The sequence below is a fragment of the Monocercomonoides exilis genome (assembly GCF_001643675.1).
Source record: "Monocercomonoides exilis strain PA203 chromosome Unknown scaffold44-821271, whole genome shotgun sequence".
Lineage (NCBI taxonomy): Eukaryota > Preaxostyla > Oxymonadida > Polymastigidae > Monocercomonoides > Monocercomonoides exilis.
Genome location: NW_027150589.1, coordinates 407,967 through 423,268, shown reverse-complemented (window position 1 = coordinate 423,268; position 15,302 = coordinate 407,967). Strand labels below are relative to the sequence as shown.

General features: G+C 40.1%; 3 protein-coding genes across 3 annotated transcripts; all 3 read right to left on the bottom strand.

Moving 5' to 3' along the window:
• Positions 1 to 749: 749 nt before the first annotated feature.
• MONOS_5726 (phosphatidylinositol phospholipase C) lies at positions 750 to 6,255 on the bottom strand. The gene is made up of 5 exons (XM_067875900.1): positions 6,082 to 6,255; positions 5,980 to 6,029; positions 5,686 to 5,914; positions 1,738 to 5,569; positions 750 to 1,467 (listed from the first exon to the last, which is right to left on the bottom strand). The coding sequence occupies exons 1-5, from the start codon at positions 6,227 to 6,229 to the stop codon at positions 1,392 to 1,394; spliced, it is 4,335 nt and encodes a 1,444-aa protein (XP_067721940.1). The 5' UTR covers positions 6,230 to 6,255; the 3' UTR covers positions 750 to 1,391.
• A 731-nt stretch (positions 6,256 to 6,986) lies between these two features.
• MONOS_14379 (uncharacterized protein) lies at positions 6,987 to 8,937 on the bottom strand (the record flags this gene model as incomplete). Its single annotated transcript, XM_067867176.1, has 1 exon — positions 6,987 to 8,937. One exon carries the CDS (start codon positions 8,935 to 8,937, stop codon positions 7,852 to 7,854), a length of 1,086 nt encoding a protein of 361 aa, XP_067721939.1. The 3' UTR covers positions 6,987 to 7,851.
• A 988-nt stretch (positions 8,938 to 9,925) lies between these two features.
• On the bottom strand, positions 9,926 to 14,782 carry MONOS_14377fu14378 (uncharacterized protein; the record flags this gene model as incomplete). Its single annotated transcript, XM_067867175.1, has 1 exon — positions 9,926 to 14,782. The coding sequence occupies one exon, from the start codon at positions 14,780 to 14,782 to the stop codon at positions 9,926 to 9,928; it is 4,857 nt and encodes a 1,618-aa protein (XP_067721938.1).
• Positions 14,783 to 15,302: the final 520 nt, after the last annotated feature.

Below are 15,302 nucleotides of genomic sequence, written 5' to 3'. Positions count from 1 at the left end.
TTATGCTTTCTTCACGTGCTCTTACTCAGTTTATGAATGTGAGCGCCTTTCTGCTGCTTACCGTTGATTCCATAGAAATGAAATAGCACTTGATAGAAACTAAAAACATTACACTTTGAATAAAAAGTACATAGATTATTAATTGCTTCATCGGTACTGCCCTGCTTCCTAAAAGACTCTAAGCCTGCTATCAACAGCAACATCATTCATTCTTGGAGTGAAGAACAAGCACAACAGGAACAGTGGAAGGAAATGTTGAAGATTGAACGGAAGCAAGGAGTGGCACAGAAGAAGAGGTGTTAGCTATGTCCGATGAGAGTTGCGAAACAACGAATCATGAAAAAATCAAAGATGATGATGGGGAAAAGAAGTCAAATATGACAGAGAAAGCATTTGAAGAAGATGATAGAGCTTATTTCTCATTGGGGAATACAGAAAATGGTGAAGGATGGTTTCTTCCTCAACAGTCGAGCTAATTGCATTTCTGAACTCTTTCTTTCCCAAATGCAGAGTAAGAATAGAACAAAGCACATATTTTATGAGAGGAAACTGAAATGAGTACTGTAAATGATCGTTCCTTCTCATTATTCTCAATCATCGTCATCATCATCATCATCATCATCTTCTTCTTCTTCATTGAAAAAATGAGTGTCATATGGAGCAATTGACTAAGATCTATAAAAAAATAGTTCAATTGAAATTCACTAATTTTCAAAAATTTGCAAACAATTATTAAAAATACCAATATTCTATGTATAAATTGACAATCCAATATTCTTTGAAAAATAAAAAATGTGACATGAGCAACAAATTTCCAAAACAATGGAGCGAAATCATTAAATGAACGCTCAAGCATCAAACATACATAAGGATAAAACACCCTCTTACAACAACATCATGCACATAAAAATCAACTGGTACAAACATTCGAATTAATAATTACACATCGTGCTTATTTGCTGATTCAACAAAGCTCGTCAAATTATCGAAAATTTCGAGAATTTAACAAACTTCTCACAAAAATAAAAAACACTTAAAAAGAAATCTAAAATAACATATAATAGTAATATTCTTCATAAAAATTCCATAACTTTCAGTTCAAGCACAACAACCACACAAATCATGAACAAAGCAAAAGAAAAAAACAATACAAATAATATATGTTGTGCCATTGGAAATTTCATAAAAAATAAAAAAATTAAAAAGAAAAGAAAAGAAAAATATAATTTCTCTGAATCATCATTTCTCTATCTTAAACAGACAATGCTCTTCAATGCGCAGATTATCCTTCAAACATATCATAACAACAACAATAATAATAATGTTCTTCATTGAAATTCAACTTCAGAGTGATTTTTAATAATAAAGTTAATGTTTATGCTTTTTTTATTTTACTCAAATGCAAAGCGGCAGAGAAGACCAGCTGGCAAAATAAGTGTTCCATTCGTGCCTAACAATGGTACAAACCTGAAAAAATGATTTTTAAAAAAGAAAAAGAAATATTAATTATTTGGTTAATAATTAATAAAAAATTGAATAATATAAAATAGAACAATAAATTAATAAATAAACAAATAAACAAACAAAATGATCATTCACCTAAATGTTTAAATATATCATAACAATATCATATTCTTCTCTCTCTCTCTCTCTCTCTCTCTCTCTCTCTCTCTCTCTCTCTCTCATTCATTCTTTCATTCATTCATTCACTCATTCTTTCTTTCTCTCGTATCACACCTAAACCCATCTCTCAGGCAGTGCAGTGGAATGGTATTTGCGCCAATCAATTTGTCTGAGCCGATTTGTGAGTCATAAACATGGATGCGCAGAGCAAGCGAGGCAATATGATCCAAATGCGACAGAAGCAGAGCAGCAGGAGGGGGCTCGGAACAAGCAGACAATGAAGGACTGGTAGAAGGAGGAGGATAGGAAACAGAAGGAACAGAAGAAGAAGATGTTGATGATGCAGCTGCTGACCCAACTTTCTGTGGATGCAGCGTCTGCCTTGCCTGCTTCAGTGCTTCAAACTGCGACGGGAGCGACAGAGAGAAGGCGAATGTTTCGTCCCAAAGAGGATTCAGCCCATTGTTTTTGACAGTCTGCGTCTTCACCTTCGTGAAGGGGCATATGCAATCACTCCATTTGCTCTGCTGGATCTGCTCAAATGAACAGCTGCCACCAGATAGAAGCGATCTCCCCAAAGACTTCGCATTACTGCTTCTTGAGGAGAAGGAAGAAGAAGAATTTGAGCCAAAGAGAGAGTAAGAGGAAGAGTGCGAAGCACCTTCAGGATAAGGTATGAATTCATCTCCTTTTGTGCAGCCAGGTGAAAAATCTAACATCTCCAGTTCAACATACGGATCAACCACCATCGCATTCGCATCGTTCTTCGGCTTGGGCAGGTAGCTTCCATTCACAACAGTCACACTCAGACGCAAGGGAATGCTCAGAGAACGGAGGAGACGGCAGAAGGGGCTGGCAATTATTGAAGAAGAGGTGGAAGAAGAAGAAGATGATGATGATGAAGTTGCATTGCTTGCATCTGCTAGCCTCTCGTCATCTGTTCCCTTTGCTGCCGTAAACATCATCTGCAGTGAGGCTGGCGACATCACAGATGAATATCTCACGTATCTCAGCACTCTCTTCAGTACTTTACTCGCATAAAGTGCATCAGGCACCTTTGGCAGCTCAGAAGGTGGGTCCAACATCGACTCTGCATATACTGCCTGCTGCGGTGCTCTTCCCAAAGGAACAGTGTCTGTTGTGTAGTTCTCAGTCACCTCGCTCCAGTTGAGAGGGGTGCAACACGATAAATACGTCATCTTCTGTTCATCATTCGAAGATTCTTTAGATTTCTCCTTCTCTTTCTCTCTCACTTCTTCCACTCTGTTCACAGTCGCTGACTTCACTCCTGCAAACCCAGCAGCAATGTGTGCTCTTTCCTCCGTCCTCTTCCTCCTTCTTTCCATCTCCTCCTTCATCTCCTCCTTCTCCCTCTCGCTCCTCCTCCTCAGAACCACATCCCTCAGCTGCGAGGGGGGTCTCAGCACCAATCCACAGTTCTTGTTCACCGCAAACAGCGCAATCCCTGTCAGTGTGTTCTCATCAAATGTCTGGCAGTTCAATGCAACCAATTGGCAGCCACATCTCCACCCGCCGATGGGGTTGTAGTTGCCTGAGAAGACACGGTGGCCGCTGGGATAGACACGCAACAAGTGGCGAAGAGTGTGCTGAAGAGCACCCAGACGCAAAGGAGAAGGGCGTGTGGTGGGGACAGGGATGAAAGGGTGGGAGAAGATGGAGAGGGGAGAGAGAGATGGTGAAGGAGAGGAGAAGAAGGAGGAGGTGACGGAGGAAGGAAGGCGGGAAGAGGGGATGGGAGAGTGGGAGGAGCTGGAGAGGGCGAGGAAAGAGAAGGAGCTGGGAAGGGTGGCTGTGAATGTGCTCGATACATCAGAAGCAGAAGTTGTAGTTGTTGAAGAAGAAGATGATGATGAATCAGGTTTTTCTTTGCTCTGCTTCGGTGACGATGACAAAAACGTTATGAACTTGCTAAACTTAGAAGGACTTGATTTTTCCTTCTCTTTCTCCTTCTCCTTCTTCTCTTTCTTTCCTCCTTCCTCTGCCCCATCCACCCCCAGCACCTTGACCTTCTTCCCTTTGATGATCTTCTCTATCTTCGTCTCTGTGAATGAGCACATCGCATGTGCTGGGACAGAATCAGAGTTTGTAAAGTCTTTCTGGAAAGACGCCTTGCAGAAGAAGGAAATCGGATCCATGTCATTCTTCTTCGGCTTCTTCTCTTTTTTGTCGGACTCTTTCTCTTTCTCCTTTTCTTTCTCTTTCTCTTTTTCTTTTTCTTCATTGCCTTCTTCTTCTTCTTCTTCTTCTTCCTCTTCTTCTTCCTCTTCCTCTTCTTCCACACTCGCCGATGAACTGGATGCTCCTTTCCCTTCCTCTTTCTTCTTCATCTGCTGCTTCTTCTTCATTCTCAATGCTTCTTCTTCTGCTCTCTCTTCTTTCTCCTTCTCTGCTAGCGCCGTCGCCATCTCCTTCTTCAGCCTTTTTCCTCTCACATTCTTTGCTGATGTGTTTGTCCTCAGAAGAATCTTGTTCTGAAGATGCTTCGGAGACGGGAGCATATCCCATTCAATGTCTGCTATCAGAATCTTCTCCAATGAAGGGGCTGAAGAAGAAGAAGAAGAAGATGATGATGATGAATTGCTATTCCCTTCATTTCCCTTCTCTTTCTCCTTCTCCTTTAAATACTGCGCATACTCCTCGCTTTTGTATATCAGATCGCCCAGCACCCTCACAAATGTGTCTGCCACTTGCTTCCTCTGCTTCTTCACATTCAGCTCCAATGACAGCACAACAGGCATCTTCGAGTGCACAAACGCATTCTCCTTCAGCGCCTTCAGCACATCCTTCAGATGGATCTTGCTTGTCAGTGTGTGGCCATGGTAGATCACGGGCATTGGTGACTTGATCGTCTTCTTCACTGTTCTCTTCACTTTGTCATTTCTGTTATTGCTGCTGCAACCTGACCCTTCTCCTTCTCTTCCTTCTGCAACTTCTTCTTCCACCTCCACCTCCACATCTTCCTCGTCATCTCCGTCCCAAATGTCCAGCTCCACACACCTTAGCCCTCTTCGCAGCACGTTCGCATACATCTCAGCAGCCGACTTACCGGTCAGCTGGTTTCCTGTCAAATACGTGTTGTGCGAGGAGTTGATGAAATAGTACGACAAAGGAAGATTCAGTGACTCAATCACAGGTGAAGTCAAAGAAGCATCGTTGCTGTTGCTATCAAGTGAAGCTGTTGAAGAAGAAGATGATGATGAAGTTGATGATGCTGATGATGTTGATAAAGAAGCAGATGATTCTGCCACTTTATCTTCAGAAGCAGCAGATTGCTGTGTGGTGAATGCAGAAGATGAGGGATAAAGTGCTGCTGCTGGGTGGATCGCAGAGTTGAGGGGATACGAATAGAGATAGTTGGTGAAGGCATTCATAGTAACTTTGCTCGCCAGTTCATCACGCGAAAGAGTGGAAGCTGCTGCTGCTGGCAGCCCAAATGATACAGACACGTCCTCCATTATCTTCTTCACTCGCTCAGCAGTCAGCGGAGATGGGTAGACAGGTACCATCGAATTTGCATTGGCAGCAGCAGCGCTGGCACTGCCGCTTCTGAAACTATCTGGAGAGTGTGATAGATCGCTCTCGCACTCTTCATCTTCCTCTCCTTCTCCCTGCACATCGCGAAGGAAGTTCATCATGTCGTCCGCTTCTAGTGCAGTTTGGCCTTTTTTCTTCAAAAATGCAAACAAAGTCATCACCACTGCACTTGTTCTGATCTCATACACCATTTTCATGAACTCTGATCTGTCAAGCTGGCCTGAGCCATCAACGTCAGCATTCTTGAAAAAAGTTTTCATCTGCGTGCTTGAAAGCTTAATGTTTAGCGCTTTTGAAGTTAATTTTGTCACTTCTTCGTAATCAAGCTCTCCGCTTCCGTCAGCATCTGCCTCAACCCACAATGCATGAAGTCGCTGTTGGAACGGATCATCTAATGAAATCGTACAGAAATGATTCGCGAAAATTAGCAGCAACAAAACATCGAAATTTTAAAAGAGATAAATTTATTAAATATATATCTTAATATGAAATATTTCCACAGCTAACTTTGGTCAAATTGGAATCCAATTTCACCCATGAAAGACTTCACTTCTTCAATAATTGCATCGCAGCTGGCTTCATTTTCTGCAACAAAATCAAATGTTGATTCACCCCTTATTAAGCTGAATGATTGACTCAAGGGTTGATCCTGATGTTTTTTGAAGTTATATGTTGTATGTCCCTTATTAACATGCGAAAATGATTCGATTCCGTATGAAAATAGTGGAGATGCAGTCTAAAAGTCCAAATATTCATCATTTTCGAAAAACGAAAAATGCAGGAAAGAATTTAAAAGCAAACAGAGCCTTTCGTTCCGCAAATCTTTCCATTCCTTAGAAATAACAAAATATCTGTATAAAGAAATTAAACTCATTGATTGATGAAAAAAGGAATCGTTTTAACCTGAAGTTTTGCCCTCATTACACCAAATCACTTTTACTCCTTGGCTTAAGACTCCTTCTCTTTTTCCTTTTATTTTACTTAAAACATCTTCTGTTCTTTCACTATTGATGTTACCAGTCTCTTTTACGATTGGTATCAAAGAACTCATTGATTTTGGTTGAATTTGATTTATATAATGGTACCTCCCAATCATCGTAAATGAAAAGGATTTAAGAATGATGAAATTGGAATTTATCTGTATCATTTATCTGAGGCAGTGCGTTTTTGATTCTGAATTGAGAGGTATTTCTTTCAATTATTATCGATCATTCATTTTTTTATGATTTTTGATTTTTGATTTTAATTTTTATTAATTCTTTAATAAACCGAAAATTATTCCAAGTCAAAAATTTTTAAACACAAATCGAAAAAGTTTCAACCTGAAACAAAAAAGTTTTAAGCAAAGTCGAAAATTCGAAAAACTTCAAATTTTGGAAAAGTTGGCAATAATCTATAAAAGTCAAATAATATTTTTGATGTTAAACATCAATGAAATAAGTAATTATAATCATTTTTCATCTCATATCCGATATTTAATGAACTTTCTTTAAACAGTTGCAAAAATCGTGTTTGAGACTTATTCTGGCTTTTTTCTTTTCATCGCAATTGAAAAAACTTAGCTTCTCGAAAAATTCGAAAATGAAAAGTCTTGTTTTTTTCAAACCCGATGAACAGCTTAAAATACAGCATTCACTCTCTTCTTACGAATTTTCAAATAATCAGAACTCCATTTCTTAACAAATTTAACCATTTTTTATATTGTGATAAAAGTTTTTTTTTATTTGTTTAGGTTTGAAATCTTTAAAATTTGCAGAAAACAACTGTTCAATCATTTGGAAAAATGTTGACAAAAATTAGAGTATACATTTATTTCCAGTGTTATTCACTTTTTTGAATAATTGTTTTTTTAATTAATATTTCGACTTTGAATGAAAGTTTATCGATTTGGAATAAAAATTGGTGTATTGTTTTTGAATTTAAAAGAAAAACTTGTTGTGATAAGATAGCTGAAAAAGTTTGGCATAAATCTTTGATTATTTGACAAAAGTTGTTATAAGATAATGCAAAAATATCCCTTTTCTCGTTTGCCTTTGAAATCTCAACTTTTTTTGCAAAGTGAATAAAGACGCTTGATAAACAACAAGCATTGTTTGAAGAGAAAATTATCTCTTTGAAGGCATCTGCACAAACATAGAAATAAAAGTTGCATAACATGCATATCAATCCATCAGCCATTCCAAAAGATAGAAAAAAAAAAATTTAAGAAAGTTTCATCAAACACGAAAAACAGCCAATTTGCTCTGAACACAATCCAACATTACAGAAGATGGAAGAGTGATTTTGTAATAAATATATAAACATACAGAAGCAAAATAAAAATGGAAAAAATGTAAAAATGAAATTATAATACGCATCTAACAATCACAGCAACAATCCCACCATCTCCACAAGCACTTTTTGCTCAAATGCACACTTTTCGTTTTTGAGCAAACTGTTTAAAAAAAGAATAACGCAAATACATATTTTCCAAAAACAGATAAAAAAATAAAATCCAAAAAAACAAAGAATACATATATATCACCCTTTTTTTCAGGGCAACCACTGGTAATGCAGCTGCTCTGATATTTCCATTCCACCAACAAAACACTTATTCAAAGCAACCTCATCCATATTTATTCATCCATATTTCCTTCATTTCCTCTTTCTGCTCGCCTTCATTCCCATTCCAAACTATTTCAAACTGCAACTGCTGCTGGTGCTTCCCTCATCTTTATCATCCTCATTATTCTCATTATCCTGCCCATTCGCTTCGCAATACATCAACGACTGAATCGCAACTGCATCCGAAACTGTCATGACAACCGCTTCTTTCGGAAAGCGCCCAAGAAACTCCCGCTTCAAATCTCCCAATGTCGGCCGCAGCCCTGCCTCACCCGACAGGCACTCCTTCACCACCTCTTCAAGGCTCGACTGCTCTTCCCCCATCCTCGGCCTCTCCCCACGAACAATCTTGTCTCCTGCAATCGCTGCCTCATACTCCCCAAACGGAATCTCCAGCGTCAGAATCTCCCACAGCATCATCCCAATCGAGAATGCCACTGAGCTCTTTGTTGCTCCCATCTTCCTGTTCATCTGCAGCTCTGGTGCCTTCCACCTCATACACTCCTTCCAGTTGTCTGGCTCATCCTCAAACGCTGATGAGGGCAGAGAGTCACTATCATCATCATCTTCATCATCATCATCACTTTCAGATGTCACAACAGTTGAGGAAGATATGGAGGATGAGTCTGAGTCATCATCTGACGAGCAGTCCGAATGCATCACAATACAGATCACCATGTGTTCTGAGAATAGAACAATGTGCGGACTCAGATTGGAAAGAGAGGAAAGCGATACTTCCATTTCGTCAAATGAATGAAGTGCAAGATTAGCCACCCAGAACAGGATCTGGGCAGCTGTTTGCTCTCTTTGCTGAAGAGTGCCAATCGCCATCTCTTTCTTCTCATTCCTTCCATGCAGCAGCATGAACAATGAATCCCTCAAGTCCACAATCAGCTTCTCATGAGGAGATGAACAGGCCATTGCATCCACCAGATTCGACATCGATGAGGTGGTCGGACACAGATCTTCCCCTCGAACAAACGTGGTTTCTGTGTCTGTGGATGAGATGGATGGAGATGGTATTCTCTTCCTCATCTCTTCTTCTTCTTCTTTCTCCAATGCCCATTCAGGAATCTTGTCTGAATCCTTTCCAAGAATATATTCTGTCGATCCACTTTCAGACAACAAATACTCTGATGATTCCGAGTGTGCCATCGTCTTCACAAACACTCTCTTCTTTGCGTTCTCTTCGTTCTTCTTCTCTTCTCTCCTCCACTGCGCCTCTGGTGACATCTCCATCGTCACCATCTCAAACGCCTTCGGATCCTTCTTGATGTTGTCATTCACAATCTCTCTCAGATCTTTGTTCTCATTTTTCGCTTTTCTCCATCGAATGGCCAGAACAATGGATGCAATCAGTACAACCAATAATATCACGACCAACACAATCACAATCAACAACCAATAAGATTTCCCTTCTTTTCCTCCTTCAACAATTCTTTCATTTCCATTCGCCTGACTTTCACTTGCATTCTTCAGAATGAATGAATTTGTTGATGAAGGAGATTCTGCATTTCCAAACAAAATATGCACACTCACCTCAACATCATTTCCACAACTGCTGATGAGATCTTTTCCCACACTCCCTTCAACTTCTCTTTCTGACAAAAACCCATTTGAATCAAAATTATAATGATCAATCTCTTTCTCTTCTCCTTTTCTCTTCACAACTGAGAATGACAGATTGCATGGAGCAAGAAGCATTCCTTTGAATGTCAGCTCCATTCTATCTGTCTCCTCTTTTGCTTCCACACTCTCCAGAACAGGAATGAAGAATGATGAATCTCTCTCTGAAGCAATCCCTTCAAAATTGCACCCTTCATTCAACATCCAAAGTGATGTATTTCTTTCCCATCCATCTCCTCCTTTCAAACTCATCGCATTCAATGTTCCAGAATTAGAACAGATGATATTTCTTCTCAGTGATGGATATCCTTCAATTGAGGGATTGTTGTTCTCAAATCTTCCATCATTAACAGTTATTGTCCCTCCACTCATTGTTATTCCACCTTTTGGTGAATTCGAGATTGTTGTATCTTTCGTCAAAACAGAACTCTTCACAACATCCATAAGTGATCCATCCCATCTGCACATCTCTTCTTCCACATTCAAATCATGTTCGTCTCTTTCCTTTGAATTCCCATCAAAAATGCAACTGTCCATTTTCACATCCAAACAATCCTCCAATTTCATCAATTTTCCTTTTGCGGTGTTTGAACTGACTCCACCAATTGTGCAATTTGTCAACTGAATTGTCTTTTTTCATTGACAGGCAACATATCAATAATTCTTCATTTCCCTCAACTGTGATATTTTCTGTGTAAAACTTTTCCATGTTTAATTGTCCACATTCATTAATATCTATCAGAGAAGTTTTAATTGTTGAATTGAATATCTCAAACAAATAAATCACTGATGAAAGTGATGATGATAGAGATAATGCTGATTCATGAAGAATGAGATTTGATATTGCGCATCCATCAAGTTGTAATTCTCCTTTTTCCATATTAATGATGTGAAATGGAATGTTTGCAAATTCTATATTTCCTTCTCCAGTTGATTGTTTTGAGGTGAATGAACAATTTATTATCTCAAGAATCCCTCCCTCTGGTGATATCAATGATTCATGTTGAGAAATGAAATTCGAATCAAACACAAAATTCACTCTCACCAACGAGACTGTTCCTGTTGTTGTTACCAATGTCTCTCTCATTCTTTCAATGTTTGATTTCACTTCAACTTCACACATCTCCCTGCTCTTCGAACTCAGACTCATTTCCTTCAAATTTATTTCTCTTCCAATCACACTCTCTGTGTCAACATACAATAGACTCACATAATCAGATGTCAGATGCACCAGCCCATGCTCAATTGAATCACATGGAAGTGTGTTTGTTCCACACTGTTTATCATTCGATCCATTCACACTGCTCACAATGATTGTGTCACTCTGATGGATCGTAATAAATCCAATAAGATCTGTGTCACCTGGATAATCACAACTATCAATTCCATAGATTGCATTTATTCGTGAATAATGATTCTCTCGAAGATCAAACTGAAATTGGCTTTCATTGATCTGAGATGTGATGTTGAAACATTCAATGAAAATGTCATTCCCCACTCTTGCTGTATTTGAACTGAATTTCATTCCCATAAATGTGAAATTCAAATCCCCTCTTTCTTTTGTAACCAGATACACTCCTCCTCCTCTCCCTGAACTAAAACTGCAGCTGCATTGGCTGATTGTTGAGTCAATCATCTTCATTGATCCTGATGCACCCAATGTGAAGAATATTGCCCCTCCTTTTTCACTTGTTTCTGCTTTGTCTTCTGTGATGTTGCTCTCATTCACAACAAAACAAATCTTGTTCTCACTCTTCGACTCCAAAATGCTCGCTCCATTGCTACTTCTCTTCACTCCTGAAAATGACGAATTATCAATGTTAAGACTCATTTCTTCACCCGCTTCATTTATCTTTGTTGTTGATTCAGATCCTTTGATCAGAAGAAGAAATCCTCTGCTTTCATTTAACGAATCCACTCGAACATTCACAAAATGGCAAGTAATTCCAGCATTGTTGATTGCAAAAATACTGTTTCCAACATTGCACGATTCAATCGACAAATCATTCACATCCACACTGCCTCCAATCACATCCACAAACACACAATCAAATCCATTGTTCACTCTTGCCTCTGAATGGAATGAACATCCAGTAATCACCAATTCTCCTCCTTTGTTTGAAATAATCGTTTTGGCTGAGTTGTCAAATCCAGTTGACAGTCGAAGTTGGATATTCGTCAATTCAAGATGATCATCATTTTCCATGAAATATTCCAGTTGACTTCCAACTGCCTTTTCAAAATTCAATATTGCTTTTGTATCTTCCTCTCCCATCTTTACGCCCTTTTTGATCTGATAATTGGAAATATTGAATGGATCTCGAATTGTTGTTGATCCTTCAATTTGAATTGTTTTCTTTCCATTCTCCTTTTCCATGTTTTCCATCCCTTTCCACATTGTTTTGCACGGTTCTTCTTCACTTCCACATCTTGCAACATCAAATCCTTCTGATGAGATAAATATCTCAAATGAGCTGTATGGAATCAGAAACATGAATAAATCTTTGTTTGAATGAAAATCATCACTCCCCACAAACAGAGTCTTATCATCCTTCATTGATGAATAATCAAACTTGAATGATTCATTTGTCACAGAAGAATTAAAACCCTTTCCCAAAATGAACATGTTCTTTCCAAATTCTGCCTCATTCCCATCAAATACAAGTGTTTCTGATAACTCAAACATAGCATCTGCATCCGCCAATGAAAAGAACATTCCTCCTCCACATCCACTGCACTTGCACTGATTAAATGTTGTTGTTCCTCCGCTGCGTGATGTTGAATCTCCTATAAGAATCTTGCTTGTTGAATCCTCCAATACAACCTTTATCCCTCCTCCATCTCCATTCACGCACTCACACCCTTCCATTGTTGTGTTCCACACCACAAATGTCTCTCCTCCCTTCACACTCTTTGCCATCACCACACCATCTCCTTCTGTACGATTCACATTTCGAACTGTCACATTCCCAAGCAAACTTTCTCCTGATGCCGATCCTGTTGATAATGGTTCAGAGAACAAAGGTTGACTCATTTTCAAATTTTTGATCTCAACATCAATCATCTTCAACTGCCTCAGCGCCACTTCAAACACACACTTCGTCATTCCACTCCCTCCTGGCGTCGAAGAGTCGATCAAAACATCCTCCAGCGAAAGAGTCCCGCTCCCCAGTGACACCACAAACACACTCGGCGATGAGCTTCTCATCGAGTTGTGATCGATCCCCACATGCCCCACCTCCAGTTGGCCAGTAGATATGCGAAACAGCGTTGTTGAAGAGGTTGAAAGAGAATTCGTCCCAATCACACTCACTGTCTTCCCTCTCCCTGTTATTGTTATCTTCTTTTCCCCAACACTGATTGTCGCCCCTTCACTTACATGCCTTCCACCAAGCACTGTGATTGTCGAGCTCAGCTGCGCCATGCTCGACCCCACTGCATGCCCCACGGTCTTGCAAGGTGCTGACTCACTCGTCCCACACAGATTGCTCGTGTCATTCCCACTCACTCCAACAAATAATAAATACCCCTCCTTCAGCCACTCCTTCTTTTCTGTAAGCTGAAACATCAAATATCCGTCAGAATAACACACTCTCTTCACGTCAGTATTCGTTGTGTAAGATTCATAGAATGGGCTGTTCAATGAAAAAAGAATCTTAGCATCTTGAAAATACATATCATGACCAAATGGAGTGGAAGTGGTTGTGCATCTGCAATAGTGGAAGAAGAAGAAATAACAATAAAGGTTGTTGGTCGGAGCTGTTGATTGAGATAGTTCAAAATCCAATCCTCCGCCAACTGATACTGCTGAGCACAAAATAAATTGGAGGCTCCTCATTTTGAATGCGTCCGGAACGGTAATACAACTCAACCCTCCGCCTCTTGAACCTGTAAGCGAGCATAAAGTGAATGAGCACTCAAACACACAAGCGCTCTCCCCTTTTCCACTTTCCGTTCCAATACAGGCAGATCCAGAAACATTAAAATTACTAAGATAAAGTCCTCCTCCATAGTTATTTGCTTTGCAACCCTGAAATTCACAGCCGCCGATCCTGACACACAAAGAAATCGAATAAATGTCAATTCCTCCGCCTTCGTGGTTCTGTGCTGTGCAACCGTTGAACGAAGTATTCTCGACCGTAATGGAATATATTTCATATGCTGTTATTGCTCCTCCACCATGATACGCATAGCAGTCGTTGAACGAGCAATGTTTTACAGAAAGTGTTCCTGATGACAGACTATACAAGTATATTGCCCCTCCATTTGAATCTCCATAAGAACTGCCTGGGTTTGTCCCGGTTGTATTTGACCCGTTCCACTCGCACCAGGTGAACGAATTCGCCCCATCGTCTGCTATCTGCTGTCTCCCTGGTTTCGATGGATCCCCCTCGCTCCCGCTGACTGCAACATTCCCTGATCGATAGCACCTGGCAAACGAGGTGTTCGAGGCAGCCAAGGATGATGAGGGGCTGTTGAGCGAGGGGACAATCCCTCCATCATACACATCCCACACCGATACAAATTCACACCCACTCATCAGAAATGATGTTTGGCCCAGCCCTTCACCCTGATGTGTTGTTTTCTGTGGATTTGTGGAGATGTTGAAGAATTCCAATTGGGAAAGAGAAACAAAGTGCGATGAGATGAATGGAGCTGAAGACACACAAAAAGATGAGAAATGAGAAGAACAAACAGAAATGTGGCATTTCTCTGGAATCTCTCCATCCACTGCTTTTGAAGAGAAAAGTGGAGGGAATATCTGTTCAGTCGAGGTTGAAGATGATCTGAGTGAAATGTTGGTGAACAATCCACAGCTCCCATCAAAATAAAATGGCGAAATCTCTTCGAGCACAGCAACCCAGCACCCGCAAATCACCACCTTGCTCCCCTTTTCAGCCCAAATAACATTTCTGTTCCCGCTCGTTTGCAGCCCCAATCCACTCCATGTTGCCGAAGAATTCTTCAATCTCCAGCATCCTTCTATTTCGCTCCCTTCTACCCCAAAAACGCCATTTCTGCCGCTTCCTCTGGTTGCATATGCCGAGTTATTATTTATCTCGCGTTTTCTTCCATTTTCTTTTCCGTCAGTTTCTTTCTCTTCATTGGGCTTTTCTTCATCAAAATCTTTCAATCCATTCGTTTTTTCATTTTCTTCTTCATTTTCTCTCCTTGCCCTCGTATCCACATATATATTGTTCGCATGCACTTCCCCAATAATTGTGCTCACCCCCTTGTGTGCTCCTGCAGGAATCATTTCAGTCTTTTCCCTCACTTTGCCCAACTTCCACTCCTCTCCCCATGCACCCCATCCTCCTTCCTGCAAGCACAATTCCGCTGCTAGCGCCGCAATACCCAATGCTATGATGCTCATCGCTGTATCAGCGTCAATTCCCCGATTTTTGTTTTCGCGATCTTTTTTTGGTTATTATGCAAATGTGGATCCTCATGATTGCCCTTATGGGCTGTTCATCATTTAAAACGCGAATATCGAGGCAAATATGGAGGAGCAAGAGTTCAGCTGATTGGAGGGAGGGAAAAAAGATGAATGCTGCATTCCAGGAAGGATTGCTATTTTTCAAGTATTTGAGGAAAACAGAGGGACAGATAATTGTTCAAACGAAATCAAGAAATGACTTCAATTTGGATGAAGATGGGGGAAACAGCGCAATGGAGGAGAATTGCAGCGCAAGTGCAATGCAGCTTATGAAATGGCCAATGGATGCTTATTGGAGTTCTTTTGCGAGTTTTATTCATCTGAAAGGATTTGAAGCCTTGTGCCTCGCAAACCGAGCTGGAAGAATGAGTCTTTTTTTGATTCCTATATTTCGATTTATTAATTGCATTGGGATGTTGGACAGTGTTTTTGGTTGATATTGGCGTGTTTGGTCGTA

Bases quoted from the DNA above. Each gene is read 5' to 3' on its own strand.
- MONOS_5726 (XM_067875900.1), bottom strand. From the start codon at position 6,229: ATGAGTTCTTTGATACCAATCGTAAAAGAGACTGGTAACATCAATAGT. The intron at 5,570-5,685 runs GTTAGCTGTGGA...CGATTTCATTAG, and splicing joins TGGATTCCAATTTGACCAAA to ATGATCCGTTCCAACAGCGA. The intron at 1,468-1,737 runs GTGTGATACGAG...TCATTTTTTCAG, and splicing joins TGCCTGAGAGATGGGTTTAG to GTTTGTACCATTGTTAGGCA.